At 37.5% G+C, this 24,509-nt stretch overlaps 1 protein-coding gene across 2 annotated transcripts in view; it reads left to right on the top strand.

The window, feature by feature from the left end:
• The window catches only part of dhx29 (DEAH (Asp-Glu-Ala-His) box polypeptide 29), a 42,590-nt gene that overhangs the window by 17,936 nt on the left and 145 nt on the right, over positions 1-24,509 (top strand). The window contains exons 12-27 of one of the 2 annotated variants that reach the window (XR_012386103.1): positions 472-615; positions 1,474-1,650; positions 1,732-1,872; positions 4,126-4,270; positions 4,589-4,709; positions 8,826-8,910; positions 8,999-9,087; positions 9,163-9,291; positions 14,354-14,433; positions 15,807-16,031; positions 16,189-16,325; positions 16,408-16,498; positions 18,236-18,553; positions 20,733-20,864; positions 21,007-21,103; positions 24,392-24,509. The exon at positions 24,392-24,509 is cut by the window's right edge and continues 145 nt beyond it. Coding sequence is in view for 1 of the 2 variants with exons in the window: in XM_692841.10 (XP_697933.6) it covers positions 472-615; positions 1,474-1,650; positions 1,732-1,872; positions 4,126-4,270; positions 4,589-4,709; positions 8,826-8,910; positions 8,999-9,087; positions 9,163-9,291; positions 14,354-14,429; positions 15,807-16,031; positions 16,189-16,325; positions 16,408-16,498; positions 18,236-18,553; positions 20,733-20,864; positions 21,007-21,103; positions 24,392-24,447 (2,163 nt within the window). In the remaining variant the exon portion in view is untranslated. The remainder of the gene's footprint in view (positions 1-471; positions 616-1,473; positions 1,651-1,731; positions 1,873-4,125; positions 4,271-4,588; positions 4,710-8,825; positions 8,911-8,998; positions 9,088-9,162; positions 9,292-14,353; positions 14,434-15,806; positions 16,032-16,188; positions 16,326-16,407; positions 16,499-18,235; positions 18,554-20,732; positions 20,865-21,006; positions 21,104-24,391) is intronic. The other variant, XM_692841.10, reaches the window with a different exon arrangement.

Here is a 24,509-nt window from a genome sequence, read left to right as displayed (position 1 = left end):
GTAATTAACTTTTGTAATTACATTTGTAAATACACTGTTGACCATCCCTTACACCTTAACCCACCCTTAAACCTACCCATGCCACCAAATCTGTCCATAACCCAACCTCTGTCCCAACTCAAAAGCACCACAAGTGTTCTCAAATACATTATAAACACAGTAAGTACATTGTATTTATTTTTTGATGTAACTACATAGTAGTTAAGGACACTTAATATAAAGTAGGGCCAATAACTACTAATGAACTGTTAATATCTTAATAATTGGCAGGTAATAAGCCAGTAGATAAAAGCATGAATTGTGACCTAAACTGAAGTGTTACCAATCATTTGTTGAAATGTTTTACATTTCTTCAAAATAGCATAAGAACTCGATGTGTCAAATAATCCTGTGGCCTTAATTAAAGGTGTATTATGGGAGCTGCTTACTCAGACACATTAGTGGTAATATAATAAACTGTCTGCATTACAGAATTCCCTGTGTGGATACCAGATCCGTATGGAGAACCGCTCAAGTGAAGCCACACGACTGCTGTATTGCACCACTGGAGTCCTGCTGCGCAAACTCCAGCAGGACCGGCACCTCAACTCCCTCACACATATCATCGTGGATGAGGTCTTGTGCACATACGCTGCACACACAGAGAGAACATCCCTCACATTTCCTAAAACTGTTTAAAATGGACCAAGATAAAAAGTTAAATTAATCAAAAGCAACAAAGAGCACTGATCAGAATTAGAGAACATTTTTAGAAACCTCTCACTTGTTTTTCTGCCACCAGGTGGTAATTTTCCTTAATTACCTGGATAAACCATATTGAACTGGTAATCTAGGGAAAGATTTAAACTGGAGTGTGTAAAGATGTCAGTGAATAGTAAATAAGTGAGTTGTATAGAGGTGAAGCAAGCACATTTTACACAACAGTCTCTCTTATAGAGTCTCTTATAGCGAAGTAAATGCAATATCAGAAGCTCCTTTGGCAACATGTTGTCCTTTGCTTGAGTCCAACACTCAAGCAGCCAGAACGTTTTATGCAGGAAAATGAGCCCCATAACACAGCAAAACAGGAAAATAGTACCTCATAGCTGAAAACATAGAAATAATAAAATGGCAGCCCAGAGTCCTGAACCAAACCTGATTGAAAATCTCCGGAAAATCTGTGCTGACAGAGATATGGCTAAGAAAACACTACATTGTTGTCCTGTGGCTGCAGATTTCCTGAAGCCTAGTAAAGTTTATATTTAACAGGCATTGCTTTTCTCTAATTTTGATCACCATCTTTGTTTTTGTTGGTTATTTTGTAAAACGCTGGTCTATTAGCATGATATAGCCATGAATAACATTAAATTCCTTTACATTTTGAACCATTAAGAAAAAAAAAATCATGTGTTTGTAAATTGCCCTATAGTTTTAATCTTAACGTAGATATATTTATACAAATAAACCATGTAACTCAAAATCTGATTATTTCAGGTTCACGAGCGCAGCGTACAGTCAGACTTCCTCCTCACTATACTAAAAGAAGTGGTTCATAAACGTGCTGACCTGCGTCTGATCTTGATGAGCGCTACAGTTGACTGTCAGAAGTTTGCCAACTACTTCAACCGCTGTCCCGTGGTCTCCATACCTGGCAGAACCTTCCCTGTGGAGGCAAGATTATACATGGCACATGTGCTAAACACCATTGTTTTGATGAGTTTGCACTGAAGTAATGCAGTGCTGGGGTTGTAGGTGTTTCATCTGGAGGACATCGTGGAGGAGACGGGCTACGTTCTGGAGCAGGACTCTGAGTACAGTCAGAAGTTTGTGGAGGAGGAAGAGGAAGTCAACATCGGCATCACACAGAAAGGAGGAAAGACAGTTCAGCACCAGGTTGGGACAGAACACTAGCAGTAGACCATGGTTTACATTTAGTTACACAATTAGTTTTGTGTTCTTATTATCATGTTATTTCGATATTACTATTCAGCCCGCGACCCCTAACATCACTATGCCAGTGACTCGCAAAATTCCTTTTAGGTGGTTTTAAATAGGCAAATGTTGCGCACACAACAATAGACCCATATAAACACGAACATATTGACATATTACAAAAAAGTGCAACAGTCTAACAACCATATCATTTTTATAGTCATGTAATTTAATTTAATATTAACCTCAACTAGAGCGACTGGTGGACACAAGGGTATTCTTGGTTTAATTTTGAAGACCGCCAATCAGAGATCATCCTAATCTCTTGTGGCCTGTATTTAGGGGCCAAGCATCGTATGTGCGTAGGCACCTATTGGATCCGTTAGCGTTCCTATTATTCTTCTTCTTCTTCCGTTTCTTCCGCAGGATTTGAATGGCAGCCCATATAGGCGTATGCAGGAAAGTTGTATAATTTGGCACAATGATAGAGGACAGTATTAACATTAATCAGACCAAATATGAAGTCTGAAAATCAAACTCTCTAGCGCCACCACTTGTCCAAACTTTCACGTATGTTTATCATGATAACTTTTGAACCGAATGGGCTACAATCAAAATTCTTTTTTCGTCTGATTCCTTAGCTCAGTTCGATTTAAACGCACCCTATGACGTCATTTTCCGTCATGAATTTTATTGCGCTATTTTACATTTTTTGAAAAACCTATTTGATTAAACTCATCCTAGGCCGTTTCTCCGATTGTCACCAAAATGTAATCACATGATCTACAGACCATGCCAACCAAAAGTTATGGAATTCAAGTTGATTTGACCAACCGTTTTTGTTTAACTTGCAATCAAATTTAACGTAGAACTTGCGAAAATGGACTTGAGGCGATATCTCCGTAACGCATTTACCGATTCACACCAAACTAGGTACGTGTTATGACAACTAGGGTCTGAGGTTATACGCGGAGTTTCGGCATACTGCCCCCTAGTGGTCCAGAGATACAAAAAACTTGCTTTTTTGGCTTATAACGTCTCAACCGTTCGTCCGAAACTCATAAAACTGGTCTCATTACATCTGGCAGAGCACGTCGAGTCGAATGATGTCTGATTTTCACAGGTCAGCCATTTTGGGCGTCGCCCATTTCGATTTTTGGCCAAAAATGCTATATTTTACCAACATATTCACATATCATTACAAAACATGGTATGCATCTTCAACCCCATGCCCTGAAAGTACTCAAAAACTTCTGGAGCAGCGCCACCTTTTGGCCAAAAGTGCTTGGCCCCTTAATTGCTGCTTGCAGCTATATTTATTATTGTAATCGATTGCCATAAAGGTGTCAGAAAGTTTAACCAGGTGCTATAAAATCAATGTGCTGCAACTCAAGCTATTGCTGTGTTGTTAATATAAACACACCGATCCCTTAAAAAAAACTATATATATATATATATATTTAAGGGCTGATGGCTTTGCATGTTGTTGTTTATTGCTATTAAAATATGAGTTATGGTTAAAATGTTGTAATTCTAATAGTAAAATTTATTTGACTTGTTTAAATCACCAAGCGACCCTCTGTCACTGTTCTGCAACACCCCAAGGAGTCTCGACCTCCACTTTGAGATCCAGTGATGTAGATGACAACAAATAAAAAATTTTGCTAAGATGCGTAAAAGTAATCATAAAAGCCATTAGTATAGTATATTAAATATACTTTAAGTGTAAGTAAATATATAGTCATACAAATTGCATACTTAATTGCTAATATTACCAATTGCTTATTTGCCGAAAGCAAAAATGCGTGCATACTAAATTCTCAGAAAATAGCCTATATATATATGAAATTAAGTATTTCGGTATTAAGTATTTATAAATAGTAGTAGTAGTATTTATCAAACTCTACAAAAATATATATTAAAAATATACAGCTCATATAGCTATGACACATATAATCAATTAATTCAGTTGCTGTAGGTAGCATTAGCATATGATTTTCTTTATTTTAAAAAATACTTTAAAATAAATTAAAATAAAGTTACACTTCCATCAACTATACAAATGTCCCTGAAATTGATTCCACTTTAATTGTTCCTCTTTCAGTTGAAAAATGAAGTCAAACTTGGTCATTTGTAGGTTAGTCAGGGGTTATAATACCATTCTGTTATTGTTGGCAAGAATTGTTTGGTTATTGTTGGTTGTGTTGTCTACAGGAGCTGATTGTGCGGGACTCTGCTTCAGGCTGGGATCTGGGCCCTGAGCTGGATCACTTCAGCAGCCGCACGCGACACATCCTACAGTACATGAACCCCAATAAGATTAACATGGATCTGATATTAGACCTGCTTGCATACCTGGGTAAAATATCCTACACCTACTGTGGCATATGCACAGAGATCAGCACTTATAGATCCTGTTTCCACCTGCTATGACTTGCATTTTACTGATTCAATTAGAAGTGGTCAGCTGAGATATATTATTATATTATATTACATCATATTATATTATATTATATTATTTTTTATTATATTATATCTGTAGAAATGTATATCATAGTACTGTATTATTATTATTATATTAATTTGCTAAAGCAAGCAGTACTCACTTTTTTCTTAATGGCTATTAAGCTGTCCTCAGTATTTTTAAATGAAACACTCTGTTCTTTTTTATCCTCAGATAAATCACCTCAGTTTAATGCTGTGGATGGTGCAGTTTTGGTCTTTCTCCCAGGCTTGGCTCATATTCAGCAGCTGCATGATTTACTGAGCACTGACAAGAGGTTCAGCTCAAAGGACAGGTATCTCCAGCCCAAATATCATTTTGTGTATGTGTGTGTGTGTATATATATATATATATATATATATATATATATATATATATATATATATATATATATATATATTCATTCAAAGATAATCCAGAACTAAAAATACACTGCGTTGCCGATAGGGGAAGGTTAAGGTTAAGTGACATTGTGAAAAGGGTCTATACTAGAGATGCGCGGTTGGCGGTTATAGCCGCGGACTCCGCGGATAAACCGCGGATCGGGCGGATGACGTTACGAAAAAATAATATTTTAATTAAATTCGGGCGGGTGGCGGGCGGTTGTACTGTTTTTATATTCATAGCTGGCGCACCAACGAAAAAGCCTACTGACTTCACAGAATGGGAGGAGGAATCGGATACACTAATTCTGGATGAAGTGTACAGAAGTATTCCTCTACAAACTTCTGTATAGACCAGGGTTTTTCAAAGTCTAAGACAGTGGGCCTCCCTTATGACACAACTTATCTATTGGCGCCCCCCTCCTCCCAAACACGCACGCACACACACACACACACACACACACACACACACACACACACACACACACACACACACACACACACACATATATATATATATATATATATATATATATATATATATATATATATATATATATATATATATATACACACAGTATATATAAGACACAGACAGATGTCAGACTGTTAACTCACTTTTATCATCATTTGCATGAAAGTGCAATTATTTACAGAGTAATAAGTATTTTAATATACCGTTTTTAAAAATAGGATGATTGTTCAATATGAATAGAACAGATCCAAGAACTGTCCATCCCAGTCAAAACAGTTGAAGTTTAGCGGGTCTCATGCTGTCTTTAGCCAAAATATATTGACAAACCATACATAAAGGTTGTGGTTCATCAGCTGGTCCTGTCCACGTAAATCCTAAACTCAAATACTGACCATCATATTCATATCGTCATCTTTTGGGTTTAAGCCCTGAACTTGAAGGCTTTGAATCGGGGGGGTCTCAGAAACCGATCCATTGTATTAGCAGGCATATACCTGTATTGGCGGGCTTGCCAAACAGAAACGAATTCACAGCTATGGCCTTCTAGGTAAAAAAGGTTTTTTTATTTTTGACGTATTATTTTTTAAGCTTTGTTTAATTAAAACGTTTAAATATAATAAAAAATACATATAATAATTAACCTTAATAATTATATTTTTATTATATAATATTTTTCCCACGCCTCCCCTGACATGCTCTGGCGCCCCCCAGGGGAGGCGCGCCTCACACTTTGAAAACCTCTGGTATAGACGGATCAGCAGAGGAAAATCTACTTTCCTTTTGGGAGAAATAAGGCCAGGCATTCCCCCGACTACAGCACCTTTCCAAGAGAATTCTATGCATTTTAGCAACAAGTGCTGCGAGCGAGCGCTCCTTCAGTGCAGCAGGGCGCAGTGGCTATGCAGGCGCTCCCGTCTGAATACTGACACAGATGCTATTTTATTCCTGCATTGTGCCAAGAAAAAATCAAACTAGACCTAAAGTCAGGCATATTAAACCAATTAGCCTATGTTATTTAGGCTACACATATGTTCAATATAAACTTTTGAGTTCGGTCAGCTGATAATTTTACGTTCATATTGGTTTAGCCTATTCTATTCTAGAGATGTTGGCCTCGCTTTGACGTTCCGAGGCTAAGGTTATTTTGCCAGAATTTCTTTGTCGCAAATTTAATGGCGTAGTAGCCTATTTCGTTATGCTTCAAGTTTGAGGGGAATGGGGATGATCCTAAGTCCATGGTTATTGGGGCACTTGTCATACATGCACTTTAGCCTGGTCAGGTTCGCTCAAAGAGGGATGGCATATCTATTTTTCTAATTTAATTTCTAATTGTGGGGGTGACTGAGCCTACAAGGCTTAGGCACGATAGGACGTTTTTATTAAAAAAATTTCAACTGTTTGCCAAAGCATGCGACTATAGCCTATGCCTACATTAAGATATTTATGTTAATATTTTTTTTTACTGCCTGTTGTTTCTTTTGGCATATAAAATAGGTATTGTCTGATAGAGATATCAATAAAGGTTCATCTGTGTCGCAGAACTGTGTTGTTTCCGATTTCAGATCAATAACATCCACAGCAAAAAATAAAAAATAGTCGAAAAACTGTGCCCATTAATTAGATGTGCAAGGCAAGCAGGTACGTTTTTGGGGTTGCTATGGACAACTACAAATGTAAACATTATTAGGCTATAATGTAAATGACTTATTATTCTATCTATTTACTAAAAAATTAAGTGAAATAGGCATTTAGTAGTAGGCTAAATAGCAGCATGTTGAAATGATGCGTCAATGCGTTTTCTATTAGGCTACAATAAAAAAAAAAGTTGTACAGTACAGTGCGTTTAATTTAGGCTATTTATTTATTTTTGTCCCTGTGCGCCGATTGGAGACGGAGTTTACTGCTGATATTCTGAGAGCTCGGGTGCTTCTCATTTCTTATTTGTGCATCCTCGTTTCCTTTCCTTGCTTTCTTTCCTCGTGTTTCCACCCCACCGGGATAACGTTACGAGGGAAGGACGCAAAAAGACTGAAGGACCGAGGAATCGAACCAAGTGAAAAGACACTTCCTCGTATCTTTAGCGTAACTTCAAAGCGTCGTCAATTAATGACTTGCACGTTTGGATTAATTGCATGTCTACATTAAAGTCATTCTATAATGATCAATAAAGAAACATTCATTTAATAAAAAAAAGGAATAAGCCATTCAAATAAAGAGCCCAATCAGCAGATGGCGGGTGGGTGCGGTTTTAAAAATTGGTCAAAAATGTTACTGCGGATGGATGGCGGACGGATGATGAATTTTGTCATGCGGTTGCGGATGAAATAATAGCCCATCCGCGCATCTCTAGTCTATACAGTTTAGTTTGTTGTGATTGTCCATACACCAAAAGTTTTTCCTTACTAATAATGTAAATATATTTAAAATTATTACATAACCTTATAATAAATACATATAAAACTTTATAATATGATACATAACTTTGATACAAATTGCTCCTTTTGTCAGAATGACACTGAACTCTCTTATTTTGGCCATGCAACTAGGTGTTCCGATTTTGTCAAGATGTTATTTTCTTTCTCTCAAATATTACTTCACAGAACTTTTCTGTGAGTCCAAAAATAATTATTCTTGTTTTTTATATATACAAATTTATTATTTTTTTATGCAGATTCTAAATTCATAAATGTAAATTTTCAAATTGCAAACCAGTATTTATAGCATTTATTCATTTTCTTGTTGGCTTAGTCCCTTTATTAATCCGGGGTCGCCACAGCGGAATGAACCGCCAACTTATCCAGCAAGTTTTTTATGCAGTGGATGCCCTTCCAGCCGCAACCCATCTCTGGGAAACATCCACTCACACAATCACACAAAAAATCATATACACTCACATACACTACGGACAATTTAGCCTACCCAATTCACCTATACCGCATGTCTTTGGACTGTGGGGGAAACCGGAGCACCCGGAGGAAACCCACGCGAATGCAGGGAGAACCTGCAAACTCCACACAGAAACGCCAACTGAGCCGAGGCTCGAACCAGCAACCCAGCGACCTTCTTGCTGTGAGGTGACAGCACTACCTGCTGCGCCACTGCTTCGCCCCTATAGCATTTATACAAGAGTTTAAAAAATTAATTACTTGCATATTCAATTTGTACGACCTTTAATATGTATAATCTATTAAATCTCTAATTTGCTATTATTTTATTATTTCGCCCTCTTCACTCAATTTCTTCACTATTATATATCTCTCCTCAGATCAGATAAGCCGTTAATATCTCCTACATTTTTATTGTTTATCTTTTTTCATTCTTTATTGGCACCATTGTAAATAATCTAATGATTATTATTGTAAATAATGTGTACCAAATGCATCATTCTGTAATACAATAAATGTAAAAAAAAAAATAGTTTGTCGTGATTGAACCGATACAATATCTGAATTTCTGCCATTCCTCAACTCTGATTGGAACAGTAGCAATGGTGTCTGTTTTAGTGGATATTCACACAGAATGTGTGTGTGTGTGTGTTTTTTATTTCTTGTAGATACAAGCTGGTCGCCCTTCATTCCTCGCTGTCATCTCAAGACCAGTCTTCAGCATTTACAGTGCCTCCTGCTGGTGTGAGGAAGGTACTGCAGTATATTAGTGCTCCATACATACTGCACTATTTCTGTACTGTCTAGTTATTATATAACACATTTTCAAATTTACTCGAAGATTGTACTGTCTACGAACATCGCTGAGACTGGTGTCACCATTCCTGATGTGGTTTTTGTCATCGACACCGGAAGAACCAAAGAAAATCGGTGAGCCACGGCATAAAACATGTGGTTCTGTCTGTGTGTGATCTAGGGGTTCTAAATGTTTGTCTTGTGTTTCAGGTATCATGAAAGCAGCCAGATGAGCTCTCTGGTGGAGATGTTTGTGAGTAAAGCCAGCGCCCTCCAGAGGCAGGGGAGAGCAGGACGTGTTCGAGAGGGCTTCTGTTTCCGCCTTTACCCCAAATTCAGGTACTAGATATCTCTGAGGAGCTTTAAAGAATGTGTTGTTCAAGTCTTTTTCAAGTTATTTTCACATTTTTGTTACAGTAAAATATATAATTCTATGTAGACATTTTTACTGAATTCATTTTATTTTTACTTTTGTTCACAACTTAAAGGGGACATATTGTGCCCATGTTTATCAAATATGAAATAAGTCTCTCGTAGCATGAAGAAATCTTTGAAACTGTCACTTATTGGCTTTGATCTAAATTGTGCGGATTTGGTGATTGCTGCTTTAAGTCATACTTGTCAACATTGGGATGTGAAAATAAGGGGGAAAATTCCCTGAATTACTAAATCTGTTCATCTAGAGCTGTTTCATTGTAAATAAACAGTTAAAACAGTAATGTTTTTATTATTTTTATTTACAAAGGATAGAATAGCATACATGTACATTAGAAAAAGCTGCAAGAAAAATTAAAGTTTCGCTAATTAACCACTTAAACTCTGCGGACCCGTGACGTCATCAACTTTCGCTTTCAGATTTAAAGGGCTAGCGTTGCACCAGACCCCCGTAAGTGGTGTCGTTTGAAAGTGTAGAATCTATATTTTATGCACATATGCATCACTTTGGTTTTTATCCTACTGTATAAAAGCTATTTACACTAAAATACACAGTATTTTGGATACCCGAGCTAGGTATTTTACATTGGTTCATTTTTATATTTTTTTATATGAAGAAATCAAGTTATAGCTCAAATGAAAGCTCTTGCCGGTGCTCATACAGTTCTAGCATTCTTTTTACTGAGTTATATTCATATGCCAATCAGTTGCCGAATGAATCGCCGTGTTTCCATGGCGCAGAAGTGAAAACAATACATTCATGATCAATAAGCAGGCCTAGATAGCACAGACAGCTGTCATCTCTTACCTTATGCTGTGCCCTTCGGGGCCATTCTCCTCTGTTTTTGAGGTGATGTGCATAAGTAATCCTTTTATATGTCTAATGTGGTCCAAACACAGTGAATTATGTTTGATCAAACAAAAGAATAGTGAAATATGAAAACAAGGATCGCTCCCTGTGGCTTGTACAGCACCTCTCATCAGTTGGAATGGAATAACTTTTGCATAGATTATGGTAGAGACATTTTTCTTTTTTTCCTATGATAACAGACATGTGCAGGAACCACCAACATTAATTACAGCATGCTAGACCACACAGAACCTAAAAGGTACACTTTCAAAATTGATTTCATAAAAAAAAATACAAAAAGCGCCTCTTCTTTAGGTGTTTATTATAACACAGACGACATATACAGTTATTTTAAACACTTTCAATAGTGTTTTATGAAAATTCAAAGGGTTTTCTTAAAAATGATACCAAATTTTTGCATTTACACCTCTTTATGTGGATTTGAGAAGGTTTTAAATTTGGGTAGGCAAAATCCAGGCGGAAATCCCCAAATAGCAGCAGAGTTTAAGTGGTTAAAATAAATTTCTATTATAAAGAAATTGAATCGAGTTATCAAATCTCATTAACCTTTTCTTCACTGCATAATTGAAACATTCTGATTAAAGAGCAGCGAATGAATCTATTATTTATATTTTTTGTTTGATTAGATTAAATAACAGAGGTGTCAATTAAAAAATGCACAAATCTATAATGAAAGCATTACTTTCCAAACTGTTTATGCTCATTTAAGATTAAATTTGTTGTGTTTAAAAGAAACCCACTAAGATCGACTTGTTTACATGCTGTTATTATTATTATCATCATTATTATAATGTGTATATGTCTGTTCAAACACGCACCCAAAACCCAGAGTGTCCACTTTCGCTCCACCTCATATCACATGTAACGTTACAGAATGCGTTTGGGAGACCACATCTGATTATCACTATGTAGTCCGTCTGACAGTCACGTACCTCTACATGAACTGACTGTTTTAAGGATTAAGGGGAGACGGCGTCTATATTGGAAAGGACGGGAATTCCGCTGTTTTTATATTTCAAAGTGTTTTCATGGCTAAGTAAAATGAAAGTACAGAACAGATTCACATTTAAAAACAAGGGGTGTCCCCTGGTGGTTCGGCAGTATGGGGTGCATAAAGGAAGGATCGGCTCTATGATGTTTATTGCCACCCTTCACAGAAAGATTGAAAATACATGAGAAATATGGGAAAATACATTTACGGGATGATAGCAGGATAGCATTGTAAAATACTGGTGAATCCTGGGAAAAATTGGAGGGTTGACAGGTATGCTTTAAATTCAAATGAGATTGTGCACTTTTTTAAAAGAGGGTGGAGCTACAAATGGCTATGTGTCAGAATAGTGTCAGATTCAAAACATGACTGATGTTATCTCTGTTAAAAATTGAAAATGGCAAAGTAAGTGGCTCAGAAGAAGGCAGTCTATGGAGAAAACAGTGTTCATTTGAGCATCCTAAAAATTTCTAAACATTTAAAAAACCTCTTGGTTGCTGACATTATCTGCAGCAAGCAAAAACTCAATTGGTGGAAGGCTGATTCTCACTCAGGGCTGTCTATGCTAATGAGGTAGAGATCTTCAATAATGGTCAGGGCTTACCCCTTCTGATGACACATACAAAGGGAGAATGTAAAGTGTTTCTGCTGACTGTTTTTTATGAAGTGTATTCATTATAAAATGGAAATGATTAATATTGACTATTAGAGGCTGACTATATTCACACACTGTTGCCACACAACTATTTAAACCACTTATAAAAGTGATTGTCGCATAATAGGTGCCCTTTATGCCGAGTTCAGACTGCATGATTTTCAAAGTAGTCGTGTCACAGATGTTTAAACACTGCATGACAATTTGGGCTAGCATTCCGTCACTGCTTTGTTTACACTGCAAGATAGATTGGCGACAGGAGCTTTCACATTGCATTACTTTACTATAGGAAGAATCGCCAACAACTTCGTCCAAACCAGGGGCCTCATGTACGAAGACTTGCGTGGAAATCTTACTAAAACATTGCGTACGCACAAAGCTGTAAATGTGCGTACGCAGAAAAAAATTCAGATGTATGAAACACTGCGTACGCCGAATCTCACGCATATTCTTTTGTACATCTGAATGAACGTGAAACTGAGCGCAACATGCACGAGCACAAAACCCCTCCCTGCCTCCTCCCCCGTATGAATATGCTAATGACTATGCTAATGGCAAAACCCAACGAAAAAGCAACGGCAAAATCAAGCAAAAAGAGAAACTTTGAACAGAATGTAAATTGGAGGTGCTGCTTTCGGAGGTAGACCGGAGAAAAGCGGTGTTATTTGCAAGTTTGTTCTCCGGAATTAACAACAAAAGAAAAAAATAGAGTGGGAGAGTTTAGCTGATACGGTTAACACAGTTGGGTCTGAACATCGCACTGAGTGCATTTAAAAAAAAAATAGTGTGGTTTATATCTGTAAAGTGTTGCAGTACTCTTAGCAGTCTCAGTGGCGCACCTCATAAGAAGCATGTGATCATGTACTGACACGTCCTAGCATAAACTCGGCTCGAATCCAGCGTCTGGTGAACTCTATCTTCTTTTTTTCCCCGCTACATATCAGATTTTGCCCACTATTTATCACGAGAAAGACAAGTAGGAATCATCAATAAGTTTGTGCATCATATTTTATTTGCACATTTATTGAATGGAAATGTTTCTGATTCACGCATGCAAATTCATCTTTAGATAGTGTCTTTATAGCAATGTGCGTGCGGTAGATTGCTCAGATTACATTGGGAAAACAGGCGACCGCTGCAAATTGTGCTTTAATGTTTAGCTGGTCAACTGTATGGTATGGAAACCTTATTTACCTGCTAGATGAACCCGTCTCATACAGCTGCCATTGCAAGGCTCAGACACTTTGTAGAGAAGAATTTAACACAACTGCCTCTAGGAGTCGCCAATGGAAATAAAACAGACACGCACAAAAAATGTGCGTACGCCTGCCAGAAAGCTGCCGTGAACCTGCGCACATTCCCACGTTCAGTTCATTGTTAGTAAATCCAAACGTGAGCGATTCTGAGCGTGAAACCTGGCGTACGCAAAGTTTTTGTGCGTACGCAGCGTTGATACATGAGGCCCCAGGTCTCTTTTGTTATTAACTACATAACGAGAAAGAAGTCTTTAATGGGGTAGAAAATCTACATATTTGCTCATCTGGGTTTGAAAAGAATTAGCAATTCCTCAACTTTCTTTTTTGACCCGGTTGTGGTATTGCTCACATGACATGTCAAACAGACACGGGTGTTCCTGCCAAATTTAAAGTAGTTTTTCCTCCATTCTTGGGTCCAAATAAACTGAAAAGGAGCGTTTTTAACTTCACCCCAGCCTCCACCTAGGTACACACACACACACCCACACACACACACTAGTCTAGTGAATGCTGCTCTCTCATTGGCTGTAGGCGATCGCTGATGTTATTTTCAGTCAAAATTCATTTCACAGGGCATGATTTGAATCACCAACAGCTCCAGATATTTAGCACGCCAAATATTTTACAGGCATCAGCGACTCATCGGCGATTCTTTCGGATCGCATCTTTGATAGTTCACATTTGTGTGATTGTCACTCACATGAACGAGCACAGATTTTTCTCTGATTTCAGGCATTTGTCGGCAATTTCTCAAAACCTGTCGGCGAGTCAAAATCAGGGCTAAAATTATGCAGTCTGAACTTGCCATTTCTGAACTCAAACCTAAGCAAAAAAATAAGAAACTCAAATTAAAGACTCAAAACAGCCTTCTAAGTTATTATTAATATACATGTTTTTTTACCCTCACTGGCCACTTCATTGTGTATGTTGTGGTTTTACTGGGTTTAATCTCCCTTTGCTTGCATAAGTGTCTTAATTCTTCATAGCATTGGTTCAGCAAGGCACTGGAGACAGTTCTGAGATTTTAATGTATACTGGCATGATCACATTATGCCAAATGCATGCTGATTAGATGTTTGCTTTGCATCAATGAAGTTTAACAAGTGTAACTAATAAAGTAAGTTTGTAGTGTACATGTCCAAGATATTTATCATGTTGTTTTTTTTGTTGTTGTTTTTTTTTTCCCGTAACAGATTCGAGAGCTTCATTGACTACTCTATCCCTGAGATCCTCAGGGTGCCTTTGGAGGAGCTTTGCCTTCATATTATGTTAAGTACAACATAATGGGCTCTATTTTGACGGTCCATGCGCAGAGCGCAAAACGCAGGGTGCAAATGCTTTCAGGGCGTGTCAGGACGCGTTTTTGCTAATTTAAGGACGGGAAAATCTGCCTTGCGCCGCGGCGCATGGTCTAAAAGGGTTGAGTTTATTTTCTTAATGAGTTATAGGTGTGTTTTGAGAATAAACCAATTAGAGTCTCATCTCCCATTCCCTTTAAGACCCAGCTGCGTCGCGCCAAGAGCATTCGCTATTTACAGGACGCAAAGTAAGTCTAAGTGGACAAAATGAGCATTTCACAAGCGAACAGTTAACAGTTTTTTAACAGAAAACTGTTAAACAGAGCATCTACCGCGTGAGAATGAGAGATAATGGATCACTTTCACTTTCGCTCTTGGATAGGGAAAACTTTACGCACAGACATCAATTAGTCTATAAATAAATACTTTTGTTTGTTAAGCGCAAATATTCATTTCAAAACTATTTCTAAATTCAGTTCTAATTTCCAGCAAACGAATAAATGAATAATAATAACAAAATGTGGTCAAAATCCTGAGTTATATCCTAAAACACATGCTGTGCCCCATATGGTGTAAAACCTGACAGGTGGGCAAATCTAAGCTAGTTTTTAATAAAACAAATATAAATATTAATGATAACATTATACAAAAGCAAATTGTTATGAATGAACTGAAAAAGCCTTCCGAGATGAAGACATAAAAGCAGTGGTTTTTCATATTTATGTAGGCTTGAAAATAATATGTTTTGTAATATTTTAATCCTTTATATTTATATTCTATATCTATTCTTATTATATCCTATATATATACTTAATATTTACATTTTTTCATATGTAAAGATATTTGCCTATTGCTCTTTTGTGCGTATTAAGCAGTGCATAAGCGAGGCGCAACTCTGCGCTGGAGTTTAGACCGGGTTAGTTTTGGTCTATTGAAAAATCTATTATAGTTTCTCAAAATAGCAACGCGCCAGCGGTCCGCCTCAGAACACCTTCCTTTTTAGACCAGAACGCCTATGGGCGCACAAATGAGCACTAATGCATTTGTTATTTAAACAGCGTAGCGCAACGCCTCAAAACGACTCTTGCGCCAAGCTGAAACTACCAAAAGACTATTGCGCCGCGTCTTGCGCCACACTGCGCCGGGTGTATGATAGGGCCCAATATGTTTGTCTTTTATGACATTAATATGATGTTTGTCTTTAATTCATAAAACAGTAATATATCGTAATATATTTTTAGTTTTTTGGTTAGCTATGCCTTTAGTAACCATCTTGTAGTTACTGTTTCAAAACACTTCAAAAGGTGCTGTCTATAAATACTCACTCTGTTTGTCTGTGTGTGTACAGAAGTGTGAATACGGCTCTCCAGAAGATTTCTTGAGCAGATCTCTGGACGCGCCACAGCAGCAGGCCGTGTGTAACGCTGTAAGCCTTCTCAGAAGGATTGGAGCCTGTCAGCAGGACACACACACCCTCACACCGCTCGGACATCACCTCGCTGCCCTGCCCGTCAATGTCAAGATCGGCAAAATGCTCATCTTTGGGGCCATCTTTGGCTGCCTGGAACCTATAGTGAGAGTTTTACAGTTTATTAATGTTATAGTAATTAATTCCTTTAAAAAAAATATTCCTGCATTAGTTACTTTCTTTTATATGACAATAAAAGTCAATGGACTCAAAAACAACACTGATTCAATGTTTGCATAATGTATCTTGTTTAATTTTAAAGGCCACCATCGCAGCCGCCATGTCTGAAAAGTCTCCGTTCGCCACTCCAATGAGCAGGAAGGAGGAGGCCAACCTAGCTAAATCTGCACTAGCAGTCGCTAACTCCGACCACATGACCATCTACAAGGCTTACCTCGGGTAACGTTCAGTGAAACACACTTGATGGAGGTCTGTGTAGTGTAGAGGAGGTGAGTGCAGTGAATTCACTGCTGTTTTTCAGGTGGAGGAGCTCCAGGACTGAAGGGACACGAGCTGAGATGAACTACTGCAGGAGACACTTCCTGAACCGCACCGCACTCATCACTATTGAGGTGACATCGTAGCACAGCACACAACCACACCGCAGCTTTCGTTTGCATCACAATCTAACTAGTGCATGCAAATTAAAGGGGTCTGTGTGCAAATAGAATCTACAATGTTGATTTCAAAATCTGATAATGAATGTGTTTGAGATGAGGAGGAAGAGAAATTCTAAATCGAGTTCATTTGAAATCAGTTTGGAATTTTTTTGGGGTTGTTAATGTCATTAGATTTTTTTGTCAGCCTATTTTTATGTGTATTTTGGATTTTCGCATAAAAAAATGCTTGATGGAAATGGCAAGATGTTTTTTGACTCATCGGATTAAAATTATTTGCTAATTTTCTATGCGATATTCCAGTTTTGCACATGAAAATAATGAGCATTTTTAGATGGAAACAGCTAATCTTATCTGTAATCTAGTGTTTCAAAAAACAGACACAATTCACATTTGGTAGATATAAGTATTTAAACTTGCGGTAATTCGTTCCGCTGTGATTACTAAAATGGCTAAGCTGAAAAGAAAATGAATGATTGAACTTGGAGTTTCTCACTTCTGTCAATAAGAATCCATTGTTTTTAATACCATCACCATACACTCTTATTATCAAGTAGAAACGGCAAACTGTATGCTGAAATAATAGCATTACAGCACTGAAATAAGAGAGTGCAGTTTACAACAAACACCAATTATGTATCAGTGATTAGTCATGTAGGACTGCATTTCCTACATTTTCGCCGCATTTTGTGACTGGATATTCTACACACATGTCTGTTTGACACGATTCTCTGCAGCTATCAAGTTAGTAAAGGGCCAGACACCTGCATCACAAATTGCGGAGGACTGATGTCAAATTTCATTAAAACAACACTCCAACAGTTTATACGTGCATCCAATATCTCGTTTATCACGGGGGCTTGCATGAAATGTTCCCGAATGAAAGTAAACAGTGTCAAACTGCAGTTAAAGTCGACAAATTAAAAATGAAACACCCGAAATTACATGAAACTCTGGAGGAAATGTGAATAGCGTAGTGACACAATGAGGTTAATGGTATGTAAAATGGCATCATGAAAGGAACATTCAAAAAGCAACTCATGTAAACACCTTAATCATATTATTCTCTTATTTAGATTAAGGCAAGTAATTTGATTACTGATGTTCATGTAAATGTAGTCAACGTCACATATGCATTGTCACAGGAATTAAGTTAAAAACTTAATAATACCAATAACTTAAAAGAAATGAAAGGTTAAAATCTGGACACATTTACATAGTCTATAAATTGTCAGTTGTTAAAATTATACACTGGTGCAATATAAGTGAACCGTAGATATGCTTATGTGAACCAATTAATTGAAGTGAACCATCTGAATCTGTTCTTAGAAATGTATATGATCATAGAAAGTGACTTCTAATCGTTATTAGCAAAAATAAAATAAGGAGTTCCCAATTCTGAACTTCGCAATCGACTATTTAGTCTCATTGAATCAAGAAATTGATTCTTTTTGGAGTTGACTCCCAGCCCTGACGGCTGAAATCAGTCACTTATTAAGATGCAACCAAGCTTTCACAGAGAGGGTTTATTGAAAAACTTGAAAATAATAAATGTGGCTGACTCCTTGTTTATTAGTCGGGACAATGCAGAGATGAACTCAAAAAACGTTGCCTTTTTTTATCTGAAGGATTCATAGGTGATGTTACACAATAAACTAGGCATAACCATTTGGTATTCCACCTCTTCGTCAGGAAGTGAAGCAGGAGCTGATGCGGATGGTGGAACAGGCAGGTTTTGTGTCCTCCAAACTTGGCCGGACTCCTCGTCCTCGTCCCAGCACTGAAACCAAAGCCCCATTGTCGATTTCCACGCAGGACGTGTGTGTCGTGAAAGCGACGCTGACGGCGGGTCTTTATGACAACGTGGGCCGAATCCTCTACTCTCCATCCTTGGACGTCCAGGAGCGGGTGGTGTGTGTGGTTGAGACGGCGCAGGGAAAGGCCCATGTTCACCCCTCCTCCGTAAACCGTTTCCTGCAAACCCATGGCTGGATGCTTTTCCAGGAAAAAGTGAGCCAGGCTGTTTTTAATATGTTACTGGGACATGCTGTGGGGGGTTTTAAATTTGTCCCATGTTGCGTTTGAACACAAAGACGCACTTGAAACATTAATATGACTACAAATAATAATTTATTGGAATATAATATAATATAATATAATATAATATAATTAGTGCTGTCAATCGATTAAAAAAATTAACTAATTAATCACACCTTTTTAAAAAAATTAATCGCATTTAAAATACTGAAACTTGTAATTTTGGCAATTTAAATGTAAAATTAATGTAAACGGAAGACAAAAAATATTTAAATTCAAAATATAATTGTTTAATAGAATTTTTGTTTAACTTGTAACACAGATTTCTTCATGTAAACAACATACCCACAATAAACCATCAAGATCCTGGCTTGACAGCCATATTTATTACAGAAATTAAAACACAGGCATGTTAATGACATTTAAATTTCAAAACAATCAATGGCAATAAAGAAAACATTGATTTCCATGTTGGATTCTAAGTGGACTGCAACAAAAAAGCCAAAATACAGGAATTGCAGATATGGAAAATGAAAAATTATAATGATAAATTATTGAATACAAACTGTTGCACTCATTGTAAAGTTTTATTGCTGTGAGTTGAGAACATTAATTATAGAGTAGAAACAATTTTGCTTAATCCTCCTTTACATTCATCCAGTTGCTAGGAGTATCCCGCAAGTGCACAGAGACTCCCAAATGCCCACAAATGAATGATAATTTCTTGCAAACCGGTCGTTAAATACATTGCACACCCCTCTCCCCCCTACTCAGATACGTCGCTCACTCCACCCCTGACACCCCTCAACAGGCCTGACACAGACACACACACAGACAGACACACACAACGCGCTGCAGACGTTTTGGCCCCAACAGCCTTCCATACTGGAGCGACTCCCCTCAGATTCAACACGCATGATCACGTTCATCAAATTTGCTTAAACTAAGCGTCCTAAAGTATTACTGTATTTCACAAGGATTCTGAAACAACAACGCGAAGCATACGCTTTCATTGCGTTTAATGAGGAAACACGCTAAACTTGGAGGGCTCATGCTGAAAGGCAGAGTAATGCCCTGTCTTTGACAGCTCGCGACTTCACCAGACGTTCTGAGTACATTTACATAAGACACCAATACTCCGATTTTAATATGATTAAGATTATACTCTTATTAAAATTCTACCGTGTAGCCTTAAAAGAAACCTTACCTTAAAGGAACACCGAGTCACGAAATGCGGAGGATTTTCTTTCTGTTCGCCATGCGGTATCAACTTACAACAGATGTCGAAAGTTAAAAATGAAACACCCGAAATTGCATGAAACTCTGGGTAACCTGTGATGCAACTAATTGTTTTATACTGGAACTTGCCTTCAAAAAGTGCTTCCTTGGTCTTATCCACATTTATTGCATGCTGAACACACGTCCACCACAACAGGAAGTAAAAAAACCTGAACTGCGTTAATTGCGTAAATTTTTTTTTTACGCGTTAATTATTTAAAATTAATCGCATGCGTTAACGCGTTAATTTTGACATCGCTAAATATAATATGTGATAACAACGTAATTTTGTGGTATAAAGCAGGGGTTCCTAAACTTTTCAGCCCGCAACCCCCAAAATAACAATGCCAGTGACTCGCGATCCCCAATATCCTCTGAGGTGGTTATAAATACAGAAACCTTGCATGCAATGACACAGACACACCAATTAAATTTGTGTCAGTGCTTAAAATGTGCCAGAAAGTATAACCTGATGTTATAAAATTAAAATGCATCTGACGCTATTGCTGCCTTTAATATAATGGAATTACCCCAGGGGTCGCAATCCAATAGAACTAGTAACTATAAGCTACTATAGTAACTATATAGTATATAGTAACGATAAACGACTATTTTTATTTTCAGTATAGTTATGGATAAAATATGTTAATTCTTATGGTTTAATAAAAATAAATAGATTTTTGGAAATCTACAGGCGACCCCCCTTCATTGCCCCGCAACCCCACTTTGAGAACCACTGGTATAAAGTATGGAGTAATACATTTGACACCCATTTCCCTCTCTTTCTTTATTATGGGCACTCCTACAATATATGTCATATATAATCATTTGTACATTTGAGAATATATCCCAATATTTTTATATGTTCACACAGGTGAAATACTCAAAGGTGTTTCTAAAAGACACTACTCTAATCTCACCATTGTCAATGCTGCTGTTTGGTGGTGATATTGATGTCCAGCACAGGGAGAGACTCATCTCTCTGGACGGATGGATCTGCTTCCAGGTGAGGGGGCATTTTTGTATTTTTTTCGTGTTTTTCATTTGTTATCTATGTTTGGTTGGTTACCAGATTTGCATTAATCTCTTTGTTGGATGGAGCACCATATGCAGCATAAAATGCATTTTTCTTTTTCGCTTCACATCAGGCTCCAGTCAGAATTGGCGTGATCTTCAAACACCTTCGCAAACTGATCGACTCCCTCCTGGAGAGGAAGTTGGCGAACCCCAAAATGAATTTAGAAGGTAATGTTAACCACTTAAGTAACTTAGCATGTTAAAACTGAGTGCACAAAAAAGTGTTTAAATTTGAACAAGGTGAACACGTGTTTCGTCTATCAAAGACTCGTTCAAAATTGCAGTACGCTGGCTTCACCCTACTATAGGCATAGTCACTGCTTTTTGTGAAGTAGATTTCAAACCTGACAAGGAAAGTGCTGCACTATAAAACCCGTTCACTTCAATGGTTTGTGATGCACAAGATGGTTTATTTCAGTGCCATCCAAAGCACAAGAGCAATGGAGCACACTCCTGACTAGCTTACACATCTGCTGTGACTTCAATACAAAACAGCTAAATATTCCTCTATGTGGATATTCCGCTCGTGTACCCATGCAATCAGAATTTTCAGTTTTGGCCCAGAATGTTTTCATGTCCTGCATCCCTAGAAAAAAACCCTCCAAAATTGGCATTTCAGCACATTCCATTTTATTTCTGTGTACTGAAGCGCATGGTCAATAATTCCACCTTGAGATATTCAAACGATTTTTCTATGCATATTAAAGAAACATTAAAAATTGCTGCTTTACATTCAGAACATTTATTTTGCTGTGTGGAGTTTGCATGTTCTCCCTGTGTTGGCGTGGGTTTCCTCCGGGAGCTCCGGTTTCCCCCACAGTCCAAAGACATGTGGTACAGGTGAATTGGGTAAGCTAAATTGTCCGTAGTGTATGAGTGTGGATGAGTGTGTGTGAATGTTTCCCAGAGATGGGTTGCAGCTGGAAGGGCATCGGCTGCGTAAAAACATGCTGGTCAATTTGTCGGTTCATTCCACTGTGGCGACCACTGATTAATAAAGGGACTAAGCCGAAAAGAAAATGAATGAATGAACATTCAGACCATTTCATGTTTAAGTATAATAAAACATACTCAAAATTGGTGCTTCTAAAAATTCTACAGTTTTTTTGTCTGTTTACTAAAGAAACTTGTCTACTTTCTAGGCAATTAAACCATTTTTTGTAAACATTCAAAATGGCTACCTTAACATGCTCAAACTGCTGCTAACAATAAAATTTCACATTGCGCTTGGTGTCAAGATTTTGGCACCAATTGGCTTCCATAAGCTCAGCCTTTTAAAGTATTATGGAACTTCTACGGAACTAGTGTTTCTACACTTTTCACTTTAAAATAGTGAATTATAGAATAATTTATTGTTTTAATTATGTTGTAGATGGCTTTCTGGGGTCCGTTCTTTGTATCTGGCTTAAATGATCTAAGATGATTAGCAGATCCTGGATCTTTTAATCTTGATAACTGATCTTGGGCTAATTTGGTTCTTCAAACAAGTTCGCAAATCAGATTAAAATGTTTGGATAAACTGATCTGAGATCGCTGCGTGTGTTGTGAAGGACAGATCTATTGATCCTCGAAATCATGATTAGCAATGCAACGGTTGGCTGACGGCACAGCAGCCTAATGACATCATCTGATTAATATTCAATTATCCATGTGAGCAAAATTACATTAAATTAGCAGCAAACGGTTTGTTATATATGATACGCAATAACTTTACATCTTGTTGTGGTCTGCATGCTTGGCTCTTTCATGTGTCAAGAGCAATTCATTTAGTTTAACAGTTAGAGCAGATTTTCCTTATTATAGTAGCCATAGTAGTATTATAGTAGCCGTTTTTTTAACAGGTGTAAAGAATAACTGGATGTTTACAAAAGCATTTTGAAATTGGTAAAGGCGTCTGCAACTTTTGTGAGGCATCATATCGCCGGCATAATAACCGTCAAAACATGTTTATGACTGTATAAATGTATTATTGCTTTTAAAAAAGTCACATATTGTGCATGTCTATTATCATACACAAATTGTACTAAAGCAGGGGTTTTCAAAGTGTGTAGGGCGCCTCCCCTGGGGGGTGCCAGAGCATGTCAGGGGAGGCCCGGGAAAAAATAATATATAATAAAAATATAATTATTAAGTTTAATTATTATATGTTTTTTCTATTATTTTTAAAAGTTTTAATTAAACAAAGATAAAAAAAAAAAATAATACGTCAAAAATAAGAAAACCTTTTTTACCCAGAAGGCCATAGCTGTAAATTCGCTTCTGTTTGGCAAGCCCGCTAATACAGGTATATGCCTGCTAATACAATGGATCGGTTTCTGAGACCGCCCGATTCAAAGCCTTCAAGTTCAGGGCTTAAACCCAAAAGACGACGATATGATGATCAGTATTTGAGTTTAGGATTTACGTGGACAGGACCAGCTAATAAACCACGACCTTTATGTGTGGTTTTTCAAGATATTTTGGCTAATACAGCATGAGACCCGCTAAACTTCGGCGACACCTTAAATCCAAGCATGGTGAGGTAGCAGGAAAACCTCCAGAGTTTTGTGTGTGTGTGTGTGTGTGTAAGTGCGTGCGTGTTTGGGAGGAGGGGGGCGCCAATGGATAAGTTGTGTCAAAAGGGAGGCCCACTGTCTTAGACTTTGAAAAACCCTGTACTAAAGCAATCTAAAAAGTTCATATCAATAAGTCTCTTTGCACCACCTGGTGGCAGTCTTTGTACTTTCATTTTGGTGGTGCAGATTGCATAAGTTTTAATAATATATATAACTTTATTTTATTAATAACTATAACTTTATATAGTTTTTAAAAATTTAGTATTTTCCCAAGTGTATATAACTACTACTGTAAGAAAATATCAGCATTTGGTACATGCTTTCTGTATTATCTTTGCTTGAACTGAGCCGATCTAATCCTGTTTATATGAATTAAACCTGCTTCCGACCAGGTTTGAGCTAGCAGAACTGTTGCTATAACAACAACTCTCAGATCAGTTTTAAAGAACGAAACGATCCTGGATCGTGTCAAATCGTCAATATGCAAATCCAGCTAACTGAGTAATGCACGTACGAAGAACGGACCCCAGGTCTAAAGGTCTGTAAAGTAAATGCATGAAATTTGATCATCAACAGTTTGACCATGTCAGTATGTCAACAAGCAGAACAGCCAATAAGATTTTTTTTTTGTATCATCTTGAACGACTTGACGAATTGCTGTAATATACAAATTCCATCATCAGACGTGATATTGCCTTCCATAAAAACTGCCACCTTAACACGATCAAACTGTGCATGCTAATATAATGAATGTCATGCATTTTGTTTAAAGACTTTTGGCACTAATCACCCTCCATACTAACTACAGTAAAAACTGAAGGAAATGTTGGGTTCTGAACAACAGCCATTGTGTTAAGAACAAATGTAAAGCCATATTTAATTTTTTTTTTATCCTCTCCAGACGAGAAGACCATACAGATCATCATAGAGCTGATCAAGTCTGAAAACATGATCTGAGGAAGTGTCTGCTTGTACTCAATCAGGAGCTGAAATGTGACAAACTTCATTGAGGGCTGAGA

Source organism: Danio rerio, chromosome 10, assembly GCF_049306965.1.
Source record: "Danio rerio strain Tuebingen ecotype United States chromosome 10, GRCz12tu, whole genome shotgun sequence".
NCBI classification, from domain to species: domain Eukaryota; kingdom Metazoa; phylum Chordata; class Actinopteri; order Cypriniformes; family Danionidae; genus Danio; species Danio rerio.
Note: the sequence above shows the minus strand (reverse complement) of the source record. Positions and strands in the feature narration are given on the sequence as shown.